The 18,348-nt window shown below is 31.9% G+C and overlaps 1 protein-coding gene across 2 annotated transcripts in view; it reads right to left on the bottom strand.

Moving 5' to 3' along the window:
• The window catches only part of MAN1A1 (mannosidase alpha class 1A member 1), a 178,033-nt gene that overhangs the window by 92,306 nt on the left and 67,379 nt on the right, over positions 1 to 18,348 (bottom strand). For both annotated transcript variants that reach the window (XM_012549315.3, XM_031964348.1), the window contains exon 5: positions 10,772 to 10,852. In XM_012549315.3, coding sequence (XP_012404769.3) covers positions 10,772 to 10,852 — 81 coding nt within the window. The remainder of the gene's footprint in view (positions 1 to 10,771; positions 10,853 to 18,348) is intronic.

Here is an 18,348-nt window from a genome sequence, read left to right as displayed (position 1 = left end):
AGAGAGTTAACAATTCACTTACCCAACTACTTCCCTTTCTTATACATATGAAAAAAAGTGATAATCAGAGGAAAAGCACTAGAATTCAGTATTAAAAATTAAAATTAAAATTAAAATTAAAATAGAATTCAGTATTAAAAGCACTAGAATTCAGAGTTAAGAAAGACTTTCAATAGAAAAGGGAATTTTAACTGGGACTTACTATAACACAGGAAAAATTGAGAGGCAGGAATAAAGAGAGAGATTAGCAATTACATATGAAATCCCCCTAGTATTTTCTATACAATCTAAGCAAGTGGATTCACTTTGGGGTCAAGTTTTGTCAAAGATTAGACGCTGGTATCAGTCCAAAGGGCAGGTAACAGGAACAAAAAAGACATTTAAAACCAATACCCTTCACTCCTTGAAAAAGAAAGCTTTTAAAATACAAGCAAAGTTTAATTGCCTTTAGAAAGTTCAGATCATTCTACAAAAAGAAATGTGCTTATTCTTTTAGTGGTGAGTCAGCAAACACTTTTTCTCTGAACCCATTGAATATAAAGCACTGCTAAGTATTAACAACATTTTACTAGTTCTTTTTTCTTAATGTTAGATCTTAATATCTAAATTACCTTTTAATTAGTTCTTAAAAACCCTATGTAAATTTCATATTCTTTGTTCTACAAACAGCCTTCTCTCAAGAGTGGTTAATAAAAAATTTAAAAAAAAAAAAAACGCAAAAAAAATCACATCTAGACATTTAAAAATCTAGATAGAACACACTTCCCAGAAAATATTCTAAGATTATTCTGCACCCATGTACATTCTGTACTTTGGGTTGTCTTACTGAAGGCTTGTTTTGAATATAACTCTTTGGAATGGAGAAATCCTCTTACTATTAACAGTATGAAGCTTTTTAAACTGCTTTTGATAATCCAAAGTCCATAGAGCTTGATTTGAGAATGCTGAATGGATTTCAGCCCCATCTGTTTTCTTAAGCTCTGTGCCCCCTCATTTGCATATGTGCTGGGAGTAATATTGACTTCCATCTAACATTTAATAGATATAGTGGTAAATAAACAAGCTTTTAAAGGAGAGATCTATAGATAGACCATAATGAAGGAAATTCAATTATCACTAAGTAAGGTAATTTTCTTCATGAAACAGATGTTGAAAAGAAATTTTTAAAAAGGTGACTTTGAAGATTTTACAGACTAGTAAACTACTCCTTTAAATAGGATGACTCAAAAGACACCTTAACTCACCTGCTGGTCACTCAGCAACCTGACAAGATTCAGGTAAACTAAGTTCACATACTACTTCTATTATTTAAGAAAAAGACACCCTACCCCCTCACCCCCCAGAAATATTTGATAGGGAAACAATATGAGAACTGAACAGTTTTAAGTTTGGAATTTAAAGTATTTCAATTCAAGAATGTTTAAGCACAGGCATACCCTACCTAATCTTGTTAATCAGTTCTCTCAAGGTTGGAATTCAACAAAGAGTTAGTTTATAAAAAACAAGAACAGAAATAAGAGAATAAGCTGATTGAATTGAGGTTTTAGGAATTCAGATGCTAGCTCAGATCATCAATCCCCATCTAATTTGTATCTTAGTCAAGCCATTAGAGGATTACATGATAGAGCAATATTATATAAAATACACCTGAATTAAAATCTTGATCTGTAAACTCTAATATTCCTCAATTAACTGAAAGAAAAAAAGATGACTAACACTGTGTTTTTCCAAAAATGTTGCTATTCTTTCTACTAATTATGTCTACTTTGAGGCCACAACACAAAATCATAATTGTGTAAAGAGATTAATTATTAGAATGCCGGAACTTAAAAGTTACCTCTGAGGCTATCTAGTCCAATTACATCATTTAACAAATGAAAAAGTTGAGGATGACAGAAATGACTCAAGCTAGATTATATGGTTAATGGTAGAACCAAGACAACTTTCAAGTTAGAGACCTAGAAAAATGATTGTTCCTGTGTCATCTGCCTGGACAGTGAAGGAACCATGAAAAGAATAAACAAAAATAGTGGGAAGTAAGACATACCTTTACTAGGTAAGCAGTGACAGAGCAGATGGTGCAGCAAAAAGTGGTACTCAGATTGCCAGTAATATAGTTATACCAAGTTATCACCATATGAAGTGGCTCTTTATAGACACTACAACAGGGGAACAGCACAGTAAACATAGGTGGACATATCATACTACTGCTACACCTTATTTGTTTAGCTCTATGGAGACAAATAAGGACTATAAACACTTCCCTCTCTGTAGGGACTAGAACATGAAACAACTCAAATCAGCACAGGCTGTAAACTATGAGTCTAAAACTTTGAGTAGTATCCCCTGAGAGTTCAAATGAAGGCAGGGGTATGGGGGAATGGCAAGGAACAACGATAGGCATTTCTCCCAGCAGCTCAAAACAGTTGCTCTTGCCACGCAGATAAACTCAGGGTTATCTACCTTTAGCCCAGCTTTGTTCATATCCTGTTAACTTTATCTCTACCTTCTTATTTAGACTTTGTGTTCCTTGATCTGACTGTGTTAAAGTCTACTCAGGAGATTGGCTGATTCTGAATATTTTGCTCTTTAGTTCCTGATACTGGAAAGCCTTGTTCCATCATCCCACTAATATAATTGTTCTATGTCCTCTTCTCATATACTTTAGGGTCAGTCAATTTTCAGTAGAGGGAAATCTGAAGCCAAATGATAGAACAGGACAGGCACACATTTAAATAATTATATAATTCATCATTCATTTCTGATGTTGCTGTTAGGTTTTTTCTACTCTAAGTGAAGAATATAGAAAAAATAAATAGTAAGTATCCACATTCCAAATTTTTATTCAAGTCTGCAATAACTTATTAAAGTGCTGTCAACATTTAGTAGATTTATGAGCAATTCCTAAGTGCTTTTTGGATTTCTCTAATTACATAAAAGCATACCAAATCTATTGTTATACCTTCAATTCAGATCTGTTAATATGACTATTATATTTTAGCTTCATTTTGAGTGATGAAGTATCACATTTTTCTTTATATTTGCTGATTGGAAAATATGTTTCAAGAACTGAAAGGATTATCATGCAGAGATTCTACTTTTTTCATACTAAGCTGGGGATTTCTATGTTATTTATGCTCTCATTTAGTAGCATTTTCCACATTTGACTTAAAACTTGAAAGAGCTGAATGCAGACCTTAGCAAGGGCAATATTCTACCTCAACTGCACATCTGCATAGCACCAAGAACTTTTTACATTGTACTTGACATTACGATCACTTTAAAATAGAAAAAGTTGAAAACTAAAAGGACAACAGGGAACTTAATATTCTAATGGTTTTACTGTCTGTTGTTCTCAGAGGAATAAAAAGCACTGAAGTTAACCTACAAAGAAGAAGAAAAAGGGAAGAAGAAAATAAGGAATAAAGCAACAAGGATAAATCAATAAGAACAACAATAAATTATAAAAGGAACTAGCAAAGACCAAAATCAGCTGTTCATAGGAGGTGTACAGGACCCTGTTTGTCCCCTGTGTAGAGTTGTTCTCTACAGAAAATGATTTTATATTCTAATATCTTTATCTAGCTACAGAATGGTGCAAAGAACATTAAATAACAAATAGAAGCAAGCTAGTAACATTTCCCAGTATTGTTTCTATCCCGACCCTTGAGAACAAAATATTAGTAGTAATGGTAAATATAATAACACCTCACATTTAGATAGTACACCATAGTCACAAAGTTCTTTCTTATATGTTATTTTAGTTTCTATGCTTCTTGCAACCTAACAACAGTTTGAGAAAAAAACAGCAAAGTCCTTTTCACTAAGAGAGGGGGTGGGAAAACCAGGTTATGGAAGACCATTTCTTACATTCTATGACTGAGCCATCCTGTTGTTCAGTTTCATAACTGTTTTTCTTTGTTATATGAAGTGTTTACAGCAGTGTATATAGGGGAATTAAGAAATTATTCTAATGTAAATGTAAAATAAGCCCCAAACTCATCAATAAAACATTAAGAGGAAAAACTGAAGAAGGATCTCATCACTTTTACATAAAAACAAAACAAAAAACATACTACACATTTCAATCACAATTGCAGTTATTAATAAATTCAGAAATACTTTGAGGATTTGAGGAGTTCTGGTTTTTAAACATAATTTATATTGTTTTGCTTTGTTCTTTGGAACCTAGCAATAAAGGATTATAAATTTGCAAAATTATTTCTGGATGCATTTGGAATAAGTTGTAAACAGAAATGCAAATAAAACAAAATGGACTAAAATGATGGTTACAATTCTAGTGTATCACTAGCATTAATTCACCCAATAAAGTACTTTAATATAAAGCCAGTGTTGACTCATGAGGAAACTTTACCAGAGAAGTTACAGATAACAGGTCGACATAGGAGAGGGGAGCTCTCATTCCCATTTGTAAACTGCTCTCAATTGGTATTCACATAAAAAACAAAAACATAAACAACAACAACAACAAAAACAAAACACAATTAGGATAGAGCTAAGATTACATTGTGAAAGAAACTCTGGATTTGGATTCAAAAGATGTGAGCCCTATTCTTGAACCTGAGCAGATATGAGACTTTGGGCAAGCTATTAATCTATTCTTTGCAATTTCCAAGCTTACTCTTACCTATTCCCTCAACCAATGTATATAACCCTAACACAGAGCCGATGAGAATATAAGGTCTGATTTTATGTGTTTATGTTTTGTTAATTAAGGCTGATAGTCACTTAAATTTGATTTTCATTTCCTATATGAGAAAAAGATGTTTGCAGTTCAATTTAAGTGATTGGTCAGCTGTCATTTCATTCTATGGCTCAATTTGATTAACTGTTTTTTAAAACAAAATATTGTGTTTGTTGTTCAAATAAATGAATATATGTAATTAAATATTGTGTGATATTTTCTGTTTTTCAGTTCAACTATAACAAGTACAAACAAGAAAATTAAAGTAGGAAGCCACTATCTAATAACTAGCTGTCACATTTAAGTTATAGACCAAAATAAAATTAAAAACATTAATATAGCCTATCTCAAACCATAAGAGCCATGGATATTATTAACTTAGTGGTCTAAGTAATTAAGATAAAAATCAACATAGGCATGTGGCAAATATCTACTTCAGATCGGATAACAATACCCATCTCTCCTCTTAAATCTGAAATTTTCTTTCTTTTTTTTCTTTATTCTTGAACTTTTCTCACTGGAAATACAGCTAAAAGAAGAATGTTTAAGAGTAAGTTAGAAAAAAAGTTAAATGGGAAAGAACAACTCCAAATGAGTGTTCTTTGGGGATAGAGGATGTAATAGAATGTAATAGTCCCAGAAGAGAAGCAATTCTGGTAGTGACAATCAGTATATGTATATATGTGGTATGTTAAATATGAGGAGGAAAAAAAAAAGAACACACCTCTCTTTTTTTGGATCTGGTTCATTCAAAGCAAGTACCCTGAAGCCTAAAAAAGTACTCAAAAGTTTTGTTACTTCCCCACATATTTTTGACATGGCCAGCCCCATTATATCCTTATTTGAGGAGTTTGATCTCCCTGATCAATGCCCTAATCAGATCAAGGAGTCATCAATTATACAAAAGTATAAATGGGTTTCAGAATTCTAGGAAGGTCCACTAGAATCTCATTTGTTGGGATAAATTTTTCTTACATTTAACAACATTTTTCAGTAATTTTCTATGCAAGTGAAAATATAGAATCCATGTCTACATGGAGATAAATATAGATCATAAGCCCTGGTTAAGGAATAAGCATGAATTCTGTCATTTTAAATGACTAGAAAGGATAATGATTTTTATATCAATGAAATACAAGGTATTTTAAAATCTACTCCATGTGTTCCTATATCACTTTTCAATTATGATTAGTTACACTTACAAATAATTATGGAACATCAATATGTTGCAGTTTTAGGTCATTAACCATGGAAATTTAATTCCAAATACCACCAGCATTACTGTTTCCAATCATTATTTTTACCAAACTGAACCTTTTTCAATTAAAATACTAAATACTGAGCACATCATGTTCTCTGCATATAAAAATGACAATAATAAATAGAAAAAGCTTCTTGCTAAACCTTATTAAATAGAATATTTATTTAAAGCATGTATAAGGATAAATCTAAGCTCCACGAAAATGTAGCAATAGACCTTAATATAAAATACAATAAGGAAATATTTAACGCTATTAACAGGTTGTCATCTAAATTATACTCTTCCAAATGACCAACTAGTATACATTTGTCATTTAATATGCCTAAAAAGCTTTAGTAAGATTGTTTACCCAAAATGACTATGGGATAAATAAATTAAATGATATCCATTTTCAAGCTTTTATACCTTTTTTCATGCAGAGAATTTCACAAGCACTGGAACACTGCAACATAAATTTGTATACAAATACTATTTTAAAGAATTACAAAATTGGGATAGCTAGGTGGTACAATGGATAGAGCACCAACCTGAAGTCAGGAGGACCTGAGCTCAAATCTGGTCTCAGACATTTAATACTTCCTGTCTGTATGACCCGGGCAAGTCACTTAACCCCAACTGCCTCAGCAAAAAATAAATTAATTACAAAGTCTATCAGTTTTTAATCTTGATTTAACATTCTCATAATCTTTTCTTAACATATACCATAGAGATGACAATGTGACAGATTGACAAAATTTAACAAAGCTGACAAATGACAAAACATAATAATTGCCACAAAAAAGTTAATAGAAAAGCAATCCATGAAGATTTCTTTAATGGAAATTAAAAAAAAAAAATTACTGGATGCTCAGAAAGCTATCTTGAAACTTATTTCCTTGTTGCTTAATTGTACTATTAAGTACAAATGTCTCAACTAAACTGGTAAAAGTAAAACTAAATTAGTGGTAAGCAAGTACCAGGTAAGGACTGGGGGCAGGGAAAAGGAGATGTAGCTGGGAAGGGATTATGTTGACCTTGAATGATGCCTTCACTTATCCTTCAGATAATTGATTGACTTTTAATTTTTATAAGATTAATTAAACCTGTTGCAAGCTGGCTTACTTAATACCTTAACTAGATTAATTTGTCACTTTTTGTCAATAAAAGAAGAGTTCATAAGACAAAATTTTAATATAACCAAATGATACATGAATTAACTTCATAATGCTGATAAACTTTACTTACCATGTAAGTATAAAAAGATCTTCAGCTATATTAATATACACATAATATGTTTCTTTTAGGTTATATATATATATATATATATATAATATATCTCTTAAAAGAGAAAATGATAAGCAAATAAAGACATTTCTTTTTCAAACTAAAAGGAGTTCAACTGTACAACAAAGAAAGTTCAGAACTTTCTTTCTCTACAAACATAGAACTTCTAATTCCATACAGAAAGCATTCCTAGTTTAACCTGCTTACTTTTAGATGTTTGAGAGTTCTCAGACAATCAAACTATAATAATTGGCTGGATAGTCAATTGTTTTCTTTTCATTGAAGAGCTACTAATTATCTGCACAGGTAATTTCTCCGGATCAGGTTTTGGTGCTACAAATATATACATAATCTAGTTAAAAACTACTGAATATTAGATTTGAAAAAGAGCCCACAAGTTCTCTTAGATCAGTTCATGTCTCTACAACACCTGACTAGGAGTCATCTAATCTTTGCTGAAACCTCAGAAATCACTATCAAGATAAATAAGCAGCTGGGTGGTTGATAATGTTGGATTTGGAGTCAGGAAACCTAAGTTAAAATCCTGTCTCATATACTTATGTGTTGTGTGACCCATTTAACCTTTCTCAGAAACTCAATTTCCTACTTTAAAATGGAGATAATCACATCAGCTACTCTACAGGGTTGTTATGGAGATCAAATAAGACATGTACAGTACTTTGCAAATTGTAAAGCACTGAATAAATGCTCTTATTTTAAATATTAATGATACTGATATTCATTATAATTTATTATCAGTATCTGTTTAATTTCTGACATGTCTAATTATTGTAAAGACTCTCCTTAAATCAAAATCTGCCTTTTTAGTCCTAATTTTGCCTTCTAAAGCCACACAGAATAAAGTATCCTCCCTCTGTCTCTCTCTCTCTTTCTGGTGTTGTATGTATCACAGAATTTCAGATATTTAAGATTAATGATCATGCCCCCCTTTTCCCCACTGACTAAGCTTCATTTTTCTGGTCTAATTAAACAAGTATTTCTTTCTTTTTTTCCTTTTTTAAATCATTCTCTATGACATGGTTTTGGGCCCCATTATTACTCTGGGTATGTGTCATACAGGACTAAACATAGTACTCTATGTGTGGTCTGACTAGATTACAAGTCAGACAATCATTTCTATATTGTGTACTTTTTTAATAGAAAAAGTCTAATATTACAACACTTGACTTTCTGGTTGTCCTATCAAAAAGTTAACCTATTTTCAGTTTTGAGTCAATTAAAATTTTCAAATTTTTACCACATGAAATTCTAATTATGTTTTTTTCTACCTTGTGGTTATCCAGTGATTTCCAAAAGTTGCATGTACAATTCTGTTACTATTAACTGTCATCTTATTGATATAAGCATCCAATCTTTTTTCTTTTTTTCTTGTACAAAAATAAAAAGCCTCTAAGCTATGGACAAAGCTATCTCTCTTACCATTATTTCCTCCTACCAGTATCCCCTCCCAGTCAGGCTACATATACAGGCCAATACTACACAGTGAAGACTACCTGCTAAGTACTGCAGATGTTATGAAAAGGTAGCCAAAATCATTGCAAAGCAATTCAAATATTCCTTTCCAAAAGTAATGCACAAGCCAGAGAAAATGGGAAGAAAACACCTTTGTTACTCTTTAAGAAGCAATTTTTCAGTCTCTCTCAGTTCCTCAATTGCAAAATAGAGATAACATCAACTACTCCACAGGATTGTTGTGGGAACATAATAAAATATGTAAAGCACCATATAAAAGCTATTATTATGAATATTAACAACATTAATTCCTATAGATATGAAATTTTTTAATGGTTTCTTAACAATACAATTCCTCATGTTAAGCAAAAGAAAAGAAATCAAAGATTATATAAAAACACAAGGCTCATGGAATGCTTTAAAAGGAGGAAGGTGATTTTTATTAAGGAAAGTACTTTTTTTTTTTTTTTTTAACCTAAACTCTCCCCTAAAAAGGACAAGCTGGCATCCAGTTATTATGTTTCTTGCTTTTTTGTCCTGTGGAGACAGTTCAGGACTAAAGAAAATGTTTAGTTTTCTATCCTACTTGTCAATGTAACACGGAACTCCCAATTTTTGTAAATAACTCGACCATTCTAACAATCTTGCCAAAAAAATTTTATATAAAAACAGTGGAACCCAAGGAACACCTGCTTATGAGTTTTGAAGAATATGAGTCTCACTTCTTTACCAAACAAAAAGAACAGGATCACCAAACATAATTTTGTAGGAAAAAAAGTAACATATGGAAAAAAATCATGGTTAGTGGAGCTCTTTGGGATAATCAGGAAGTAGCAAGATATCTACTTAGATATTAAAAATGCTCCTCCAGCAAGAGTTTGATAAAAATTGAGCCACTGTTGCAGATAGTAATATAAAGGACGAGAGTTCTGCTATATTTGATTTAGCATCTTTATAAGTGATCTTGAAATTTTATAGACAATTCTAAGTTCTTACAAACAATGTGTATTATAAAAGCCCTTGGTTTTTGTTAAACTAGGATTACATGGTTTATATTATTTGGTCATCATTATAAAGGTAACTCAAAGCTTTAAAAAGAAAAAGTAATGTATTGGTGGAAATTGTCATACATTAAAGGCCTCAAGGTTAAAAGAAATTTGCTTTTTTTTCTGGGGACTTTTAAGAGAGAGAAAATGTAAACTTAAGGAAATGGTTTATTAGGACTCCAGTTTTTTTTAGCAACAATAATAATCATTATACTAACAGCACTGAATAAAATAACAATCAACAGAACCTTTCAAATAGAGGAAAAGGGAGATGTTATTTTAGTTTGTAATTTAGTAAATGGAGGAATTGTATTTTTCCCAAAGGTTCTATTCTTTATATTCCTTCCAATCAATTCCTTTACTTATCAGAACTTGAGCTTCAGATCAGAAAGTAGCTCTGAAAGCTTAAAGCATTGCCTTCAATACTGACACAAGTTCCTTTGGGCACTAATGACTGCCCAAATGCTTCATGAGGACTAAATATATCAATAAAATATATCAATCAATAAAAAAGGTGAATCAATTAGATAGATCAGGTGCAATATAGTACTCGGCCTGGAGTCAGAAAGACCTAAATATCTAGTCTCAAACACTTACTGTGTGTCCCTGGGCAAGTGATTTTACCTTTATTGTCCAGGCTTTTCTTAACAGTATATAAATAATATTGAGAGCTAAATGAGATTACATTTTTAAAAAGCACTTAGCATAGCATCTATAACATAGAAAACGCTATATAAATGTTTATGTCATTCCCTATTATTCCCCCAAATACTTATTAGCAATATGCACTGTTATTCCTTTCTTCCTAAATACCACTCTCTCCCCCAGTTATATTTATCAAACATTTATGAGAAATGAGAGCACCAGATAAGTAATTCCATGCAAACTTCATACACTGTACTTCATATAGAGGAAATGGAATAGATTACCAAAAATGAAATGAATTGCAGAAAAATTGACATTACAATAAAATGCAATGTACACACACACACACACACACACACACACACACTTTTATCTTACCTCTTCTCCAGTGAGATAGTAAGCTGAGAGAAGTCCACCAACAAAACGTATATTCACTTCAAAAACTGAAATTTCCGCATTCTAAGAGAAAAAATACATGAGTTTAAACAAAGAAAAATAAATAGCTTTGCTATTTGCTTTGTTCTGACATGATAGCTGCCAAATGATTTTTTAATATGGGATAACACAAAAATAATTCATATCTATTGCTGAGGGTGAAAAAATATTTTTAAATGAATGAAAATACAGTATTTTTTAAAGCCTCAAATCACAATATTTTAATAGTAATCCTTCTTATGAAATATCTACTGATTGTATTTCTAGCAATCTATCTTATGAAATATATATATCTTATGAAATATTTATATATCTATTGATTATATTTCTCTGTTAAGGAAATTTAATTGGGCTAGCAATGTTACTTTCCTTTTTGCACATTTTCCTAAAATTTTTGTTCACTTTTTATTTTAAAAAGTTCTTTTCAAATTCAAAAGCCTAAGACTTTGGCTCCAGGATTAGAATATTCTCCTCATTTCTAATCGACATTTTTTCTAACTATCCTTTATCCATTCAACAGTCTGCTTACATTATTAAGCATGTCTACTAATCCTCCTGTAAGTTCAAACTTTTCATTAAATTAACTTTTCTTTCAAACCATTAATCTTAATTTACAAACATAGGTTTATTCTCTATTGTTATTAGCCATCTAATCACTTTGCTCATAGTGATAGGCAGGTTCATATATAAGAAAGCATACTAAGATACTAAGCCTATCTATCAGATAGTTTTTGGTGGTATATTAAGTTCATTGAGATTAAAAACATGTTCCCAGGAGAAAAAATGGATATAATTTTTAATATATTTAACAATCAAGTAATTACAAAAAGAAAATTATAAATTTACATATAGAATTCTATCAGGTCAAAGTTTAATTTAAAAAAAAGAAACATAAATTGAGGCTCTTTAGTTAACTTTTAAAATTGTGTTTTATCATCTTTAACAAAGCCCATTTAGAATATGATCAAGAACGTAATATGTAAAATCAAATTTTCTTTATATCACTTGGGTTAAGAATATACATGAAAATATGAAAAGCTTTTAATATGTGTGTGAAAGCTTTTAATATCATGAAATTCTATGTAGAAAAAGAAGCTGGAAATGAACTTGTAGTTGTTCTTCTAAATCTATGATTTTAATGAGCATTTTATACTATTTTAGAAAACATTTAACATTCCTATGCATTATGTGAGGGTGTACTATTGAATAACAATGCTTAGAGAACGGCCCAAATGGGTAGTTCATTTTCATATTCTCAGCACAAAGTAGCCCAAAACAAAGTAGGTACTCAAAATACTGAATTTCTGAATATATGCTATGAAAAACAAAATTCTGTATTAAATGGCAAAATTTAAAATTTGATTTGTCTCTACTTTTAAAAATACAAAAACTGGAACAAAATATAAGTCCAAATGATCGTATTGCATATATGGATGCTACAAATGTAATATGATTGGTTTTCTACCTGGAATCCCCTTCCACATTAGGAAAGAAAAAAGACTCTCTTGTCTTCTAATAAAATTAAAATTTCTCTGATTTCAGATTAGAGAATGTTTTCTCCTGACTTTACAAATGAAAGAAAAGACAGCTTTGTCTAAAATCATTTGGCTTCTATGTCAGTAACAGATCTTGGAAGTGAAACTAGGAGCTCTTTAAAGTGAACTACGGTCTATTAAATTAAATAACTACATACAGCTCTGGAAGAGGAAACTTCTAATTCCTAGAAGACATTTTTTAAAAACTTCTCTTCCAAACAATATGCAAGAAAGAGTATCCGAGCTATTCTCCCTGGGTTCCATCTTGTAAATGAAATAGTAAAGGTTACAGGAATTGATAATATCTATGAAAGACATTAAATTTATAGAGAAAAAGGCCCTTAGAATCCAGATCTATTCAACTTGAGAAATCATGAATAATCTATAATAAAATGAAAATAACCATCATGGTAAAGTGGGGGCGGGGGGGGGGGGGAAGGAAAGAGCTGAATTTGGTATTTATTTCTATCACTTACCTACCCCTAAGATCTTTGGTTTCATTTTAACTCTATCTCAAGTTTCCATGTTTAGCAAATGAAAGAGGTATAAGAGTTAAACAGAATACCTTCTAAGTGACCTGACAGCTCTGATCTTATTATGATCCACCCTCAGCATTTTACAGCTGGAAAAACTAGGACAATTAAAATGATTTGTCTAAGATCATATACCTCCTTAGTGGAATATAATATAGATGTCTCAAATCTGACAGAGAGAGAAAGTAAAGTGCTAAATAAACTTGGAGTTGGGAGAGTTAGCTTATTTCACTATATTGCTCTAAGAACTGTTCCTTTCTGGTATTGTTCTAGACTTGTGACTTCCTCACTTTGGGAGATTGCTAGTGTGGAAATTTTCTCCACTGGTTTAGGTCATCAAGTATAGTTAGAATTTTAGAGAACTGAGAAGAGAGTAACTTGCCATGGTTGGCTAGATATTATGTATGGGTCAGAGGTAGATCATGAACTTAGGTTTCCTTCAATCCAAGGGCTGGCCCATAATTCACTATGACATTGAATCTCTCAAGAACTAATTTAATTAATTAAAATTGATGGAACCTTATGAATAAAAATAAGATATCAAACAAAACCTAAATATAATGTGAAATTTCTCACTCAGCATCCAAATTAGCAAAAGAATTAAGTTACTTAATAGAAATTTATGAGTTCTAGCTAACATAAAATCCTCCAAAATGGAAGCAATGTGTAATTCTTGATATCATAATGAAATATATAGCCTTAGCTTTGTTTTTCATTGAGAACTTTCTTCTCTGAATATTAGTTTTTAGAAATAATGTTTAGTATGGTAGGTTACTATCATAATTCATAATCACAAAGTACTTTTACAATCATTCAGAGAAACATTGTAAGAGAAGTGCACATCAGTATCAGATGATGAAACAAATCCTGAAAGATAAATAACTCATCCAAAGTAAGAAGAGTAAATCTCAGACTTGGGACTTCTTAGCCCAAATTTAGTGATTTTTCTCTTATTCTATGGAATACTAGTAAATATCTAAATGTTTCAAGAAAGTGCAATGATTTATCCCAGTGAAATAAATGTAAGTAATTGAGAGTTATGCCAATTCTTTGAAACAATTACATAAACCTCTCTATTTTTAAAAACTGCCTTAGTACTAGAAAAATCATACAATTTATTTTATCAATATTGATTATGATGCAAATCATAAGCAGAATAATTAGCAGGAAATAATAACCACTTTCCACTCTGTACTAAAGGAAAGAATACAGGTTTGGAGTCAGGATACTTGGCTTCTGGTTATGCTACTAGTTATATGACCCTGGTCAGTCAGTTAACTTTTTAAAAATTCCTTATATTTTTAAAAATTCCTTATATTTCTTAACTCACAAGATTACTGTGGAAATAGTAGTTTGTAAGCTTTAAAGTGCAATAAAAATATAAGCTGTAATTATGAATTGCTAATGCTAAAGTAAATAATCACCAGATGATCATTCTTTGGTGATGAGCCTGTCTGTATTAGTTATGAGGTCCAATATCTAATTGGTTGATTGGGAGGCCTGTTTTCAGAGCAGTTTGGTAGGATCTGCCATAGCTGGCCCTCCATTAGCATAGCCTTTGAATATCCCTCTGTAGCCCTATGAATCAAAATAATCTTTTATTATCTTTACAAAGCTAAGGTAGTAATCAAAACACTGTGTAACATGTACAGAATTACAATCATGGCCATCAGTTGCTTGGAGAATTTACTAAATTAAAAAAATTTTTGACAGGCAATAGCATACACAAGTGATTTTAGGAATGAAACCTTTTTTTCCTCACACTAACAATTTTATCTAATAATTTATCTTCTGATCAACCATGTAATTTATAGTTATGTTTTACATAAAAATAACTAAATTATATATACTTGTGAGTTATGAGGCCTTTAAATAATTATAGAACCTCTACTTCTCCATGTTGCCACCATAGTGTGCTAAATTAATCTCATGTTTAGTAATTACTTCAAGTCTATAAAGACAGATTTGTATTCATGTTTCTTTACTTCACTAAATCTGTAACTTAACTGATATGAGTACTCATTCCATCAACGGATATTGTGATCCATCTATAGCTTTAATATCTTGCATAATTCTTGCCCTTGTTTCCCCCTTAGATAATCCTCAGGGGAATCTAGTCAAGGTATCTATCATAGGCTTATTTTGTTCTGGGGAAAGAAATGAAGCTCTCAGGCTATGTATCTAGTCTCACAATCTCTTCTAATGATGTGTCCTCATTTCCCTTACACTATACAAATCATTCAGTCAATAAATGCCTGGAACTGTATTAAATACTGAGGTGGGGGAGACAACAAACAGACAAATACATACAAAGTCTACACACTGGATAATTAGGAAATAATTAACAGAAGGAAAGCATAAGAAAGACTTCCAATAAAACAGGTTTTTAGTTAGGATGTCAAGGAAACCAGGGAAGCAAGTAGCAAAATCATCCCAAGAAAGGAGGAACAGCCAAATAAAATGCCCATAGCTAAGACATGGAGGATCCTATCTTTGGAAAAGTAAGGAGACTGGAGTCAATAGATTGTATAGTACGTGAGAATAAGTTGTAAGAAGACAGGACAGATAGAAAAAGCCTACAATATGAAAGTCTTTGAATGTAAAGCAGAAGACTATATTCGATTCTAGAAGTGATAGGGAGCCCCTAGAGTTTTTTGAGTAAGGAAATGACATGGCTAGACTTGTGCTTTAGAAAAATCACTTTAGTAACTTAATGGAATGAGGGAGAGACTTGAGGAAGGTAGATCCACTTTGCTTAGGACATAATAAATGCTTGTTGAGTGACTGACTACTTTCAGATGTGCAAAAATATAATGCAAAATTATATACACAAAATAATGCAAAATACATATGCAAAATTATAAGATCAAGATAATACGAGTATCATATTTGCATTTTTTTAAAAGGATGGATTTGTGCTGGAGAAGAGCTTGTAATTATTAAAAAGCACTGGACAATCTCCCAAATGCAACCTAGCTTGCTTTCTTTTCGCTACTAATGTCTGGTAGCAGCTTATTTGCTCATCTGTTTCAGATATATAAGTATATCAACTTAATAGACTGGTCATTCAACTACATATAACCTGGACAATGATCATCTTTTAGCCATTTGTTTCCTAAATTGTGGACTGCAAGGCCAGTCTTTTTTTACGTAACCATAGATTGTTCTGGAATTCCAATACAATACTTCATTTTGTGCTATGGGGTGGAACTCTGAACTTGAAACAAAGGATTCTTACAAGGTACTAAGTCAGTGGAATTGATAGAGACAGTAGCTATCTAATTTAGCATGGTTCAGTATGATTGATTTAATCCTACAAGGAGATGGTATGGATCAGAACTTGAAACAAGGTACTAAGAGGAATTGAGGAGACAATGGTTAAATCTAGTTTAGCATTGATTTAATCCTACAACAAATAATGGTTTCCTACTGACATAATGATTGGTTTGTACTCAGTGTAGGGCATATAAGATAGGAATTTCAGCCAGAATTTAGTCGGGGAGATTCAGAAGCCAGAGAAGGCAGGTGGGAGCTCAAGCTCTCAGAACAAAGGCCAGACTGAAAGACTCTACAGAAAGCTGCCCAGCCCAAGGAAGGAGATAATAAAGGATCTGGAGTATAAGAAAGCTAACTGGGCCTACAGGAAAGGAGACAAGACTTGGAAAGAGACAATAAAAGATTTGGACTTTAATACTTGGCTACACTTTGTGGTGATTATTGAATTGACAGGAAGGCTGCCTCCAGAGACCCCAAGGAAATCTCAACATAGAATATTACATTTTAAAGAGAATATTACAATTTTGCATATCTTTGGGCCTACAATTATAGGTACTCATCTCTAAATAATATGTAAGCCCAATCTTTAAAATTTTTACCTAATGTTTTTCCTCCAACAACCTAAAAGGCTTTGAATAAATAATTTAATGTCACTATTCTAATTAAATTAAAATGGTGATACTATTAAAACATCTAGATGGCACAGTGATAGAGCACTAGACTCTAAATAAAGACTATAGTTGAAATCTTCCCTCAAATATTTCTTAGATGTGTGATCCTGAGTAAGGTGCTTAACCTCCATCAGCCTCAGTTTCTTTATCTGTAAAGTGGGGATAATAATAGCATTTTCTTCTCAGGGTTGTTATGAATATCAAAAGAAATAGGATTTGCAACATGATTTGAAAAACTTGAGATGTTTTATAAACGCCATTATTATTATCAGTTACATCTAATAGGAATATTAGCATTTTGTATTTTAAGAGGAAGGGGTAAAAAGGAAGGAGGAAGAATTAAACAAAAATCATATAAGAGACCTCCCCAAATAATTGTAGGATTTTTTTCTTATTACTAACATGTAGTTAAGAGGTAGACAAAATGGTAATACAGAGAGCTGAGTTTGGAGTCAAGATTTGTATTCAAATCTATGCCCTGGCACTTACTGGCTTGTGATCTTGGATGAAACACTTAAACCTTTGTGCCTCAAGCAATTCCTTAGGTAAGAAGTAGTGGAGAAGTACCAGCCTCTGCACTGATAAAACCATAAACACCTCAAGTGTTGCATGCCTTCTTAATGAATGGGAAGGCTAGGACAGTGCATTCCAGCCTAAACTGTACCATAGAAAGTTTAAATTTGGCTTCAGATTCATGGATGAAGATTAAAAGCAAAAGAGAGGAGGGGGGATATAAATAAAGGGCTGAGCTAGAAGGCACAGAATATAGGGAGAATGTTTACATACATTTATTGTTTTTAAGAAACAAACAACTTTGATAGAAAAAATTTTGTGAATCATTAAAAAGTATTTCCAGACTAGTCAATGGGGAAATATTATGTCCTAATCTTTAATTCATAGAATGCATGGAGAACATGTTTTAGAGCAAGTATTTTGGGGCATTCCTTCTACCTAAACTATATAATAACTGTGCCAAACTGGTATGACAAAAAATAAATCTCAAGGCATCAGATGAGTTACTGTATTCACTTTTAATTTCTTCTTTTCCCCCTTTCAGCGAGTACTTATCCTGTGTTTAGTAGAGGCTTGTTTGGGTTGGTACCATAAATAAGAAGTGGCTAATAAAATGGTCTTCAGTCTAGCATGAGTTTAACTCACAGTTTAATGAATTGGATGCCAGGATATAGTTCTGAAAACACATACAACAGTTATTAAGCATGCACTAACTAATTTCCTTCCAGTAGTGTATAGAATAGTGTGGAGTAGTAGGAAAAAAGGTAAATAACAAACAATAATGAATAATAAACAATAAATGCAAAGCAGTAGCATAGGATAGTAGAAATAACTCAGGACTTAACCTTAGTAGGTTTCAACCTACTTTATTCCTTGCTAATTCTAGGCCTCAGATAACATTCATTTGTCTCTTTGGGCTTCATTTTTTTTTTTTTTTTTTTTTTGTAAAACAGGAAGAAGGAAGGGGAATGAGATGTTCTGAGACTTCTTCC

This window comes from Sarcophilus harrisii, chromosome 4, assembly GCF_902635505.1.
Source record: "Sarcophilus harrisii chromosome 4, mSarHar1.11, whole genome shotgun sequence".
NCBI classification, from domain to species: Eukaryota; Metazoa; Chordata; class Mammalia; order Dasyuromorphia; family Dasyuridae; genus Sarcophilus; species Sarcophilus harrisii.
Note: the sequence above shows the minus strand (reverse complement) of the source record. Positions and strands in the feature narration are given on the sequence as shown.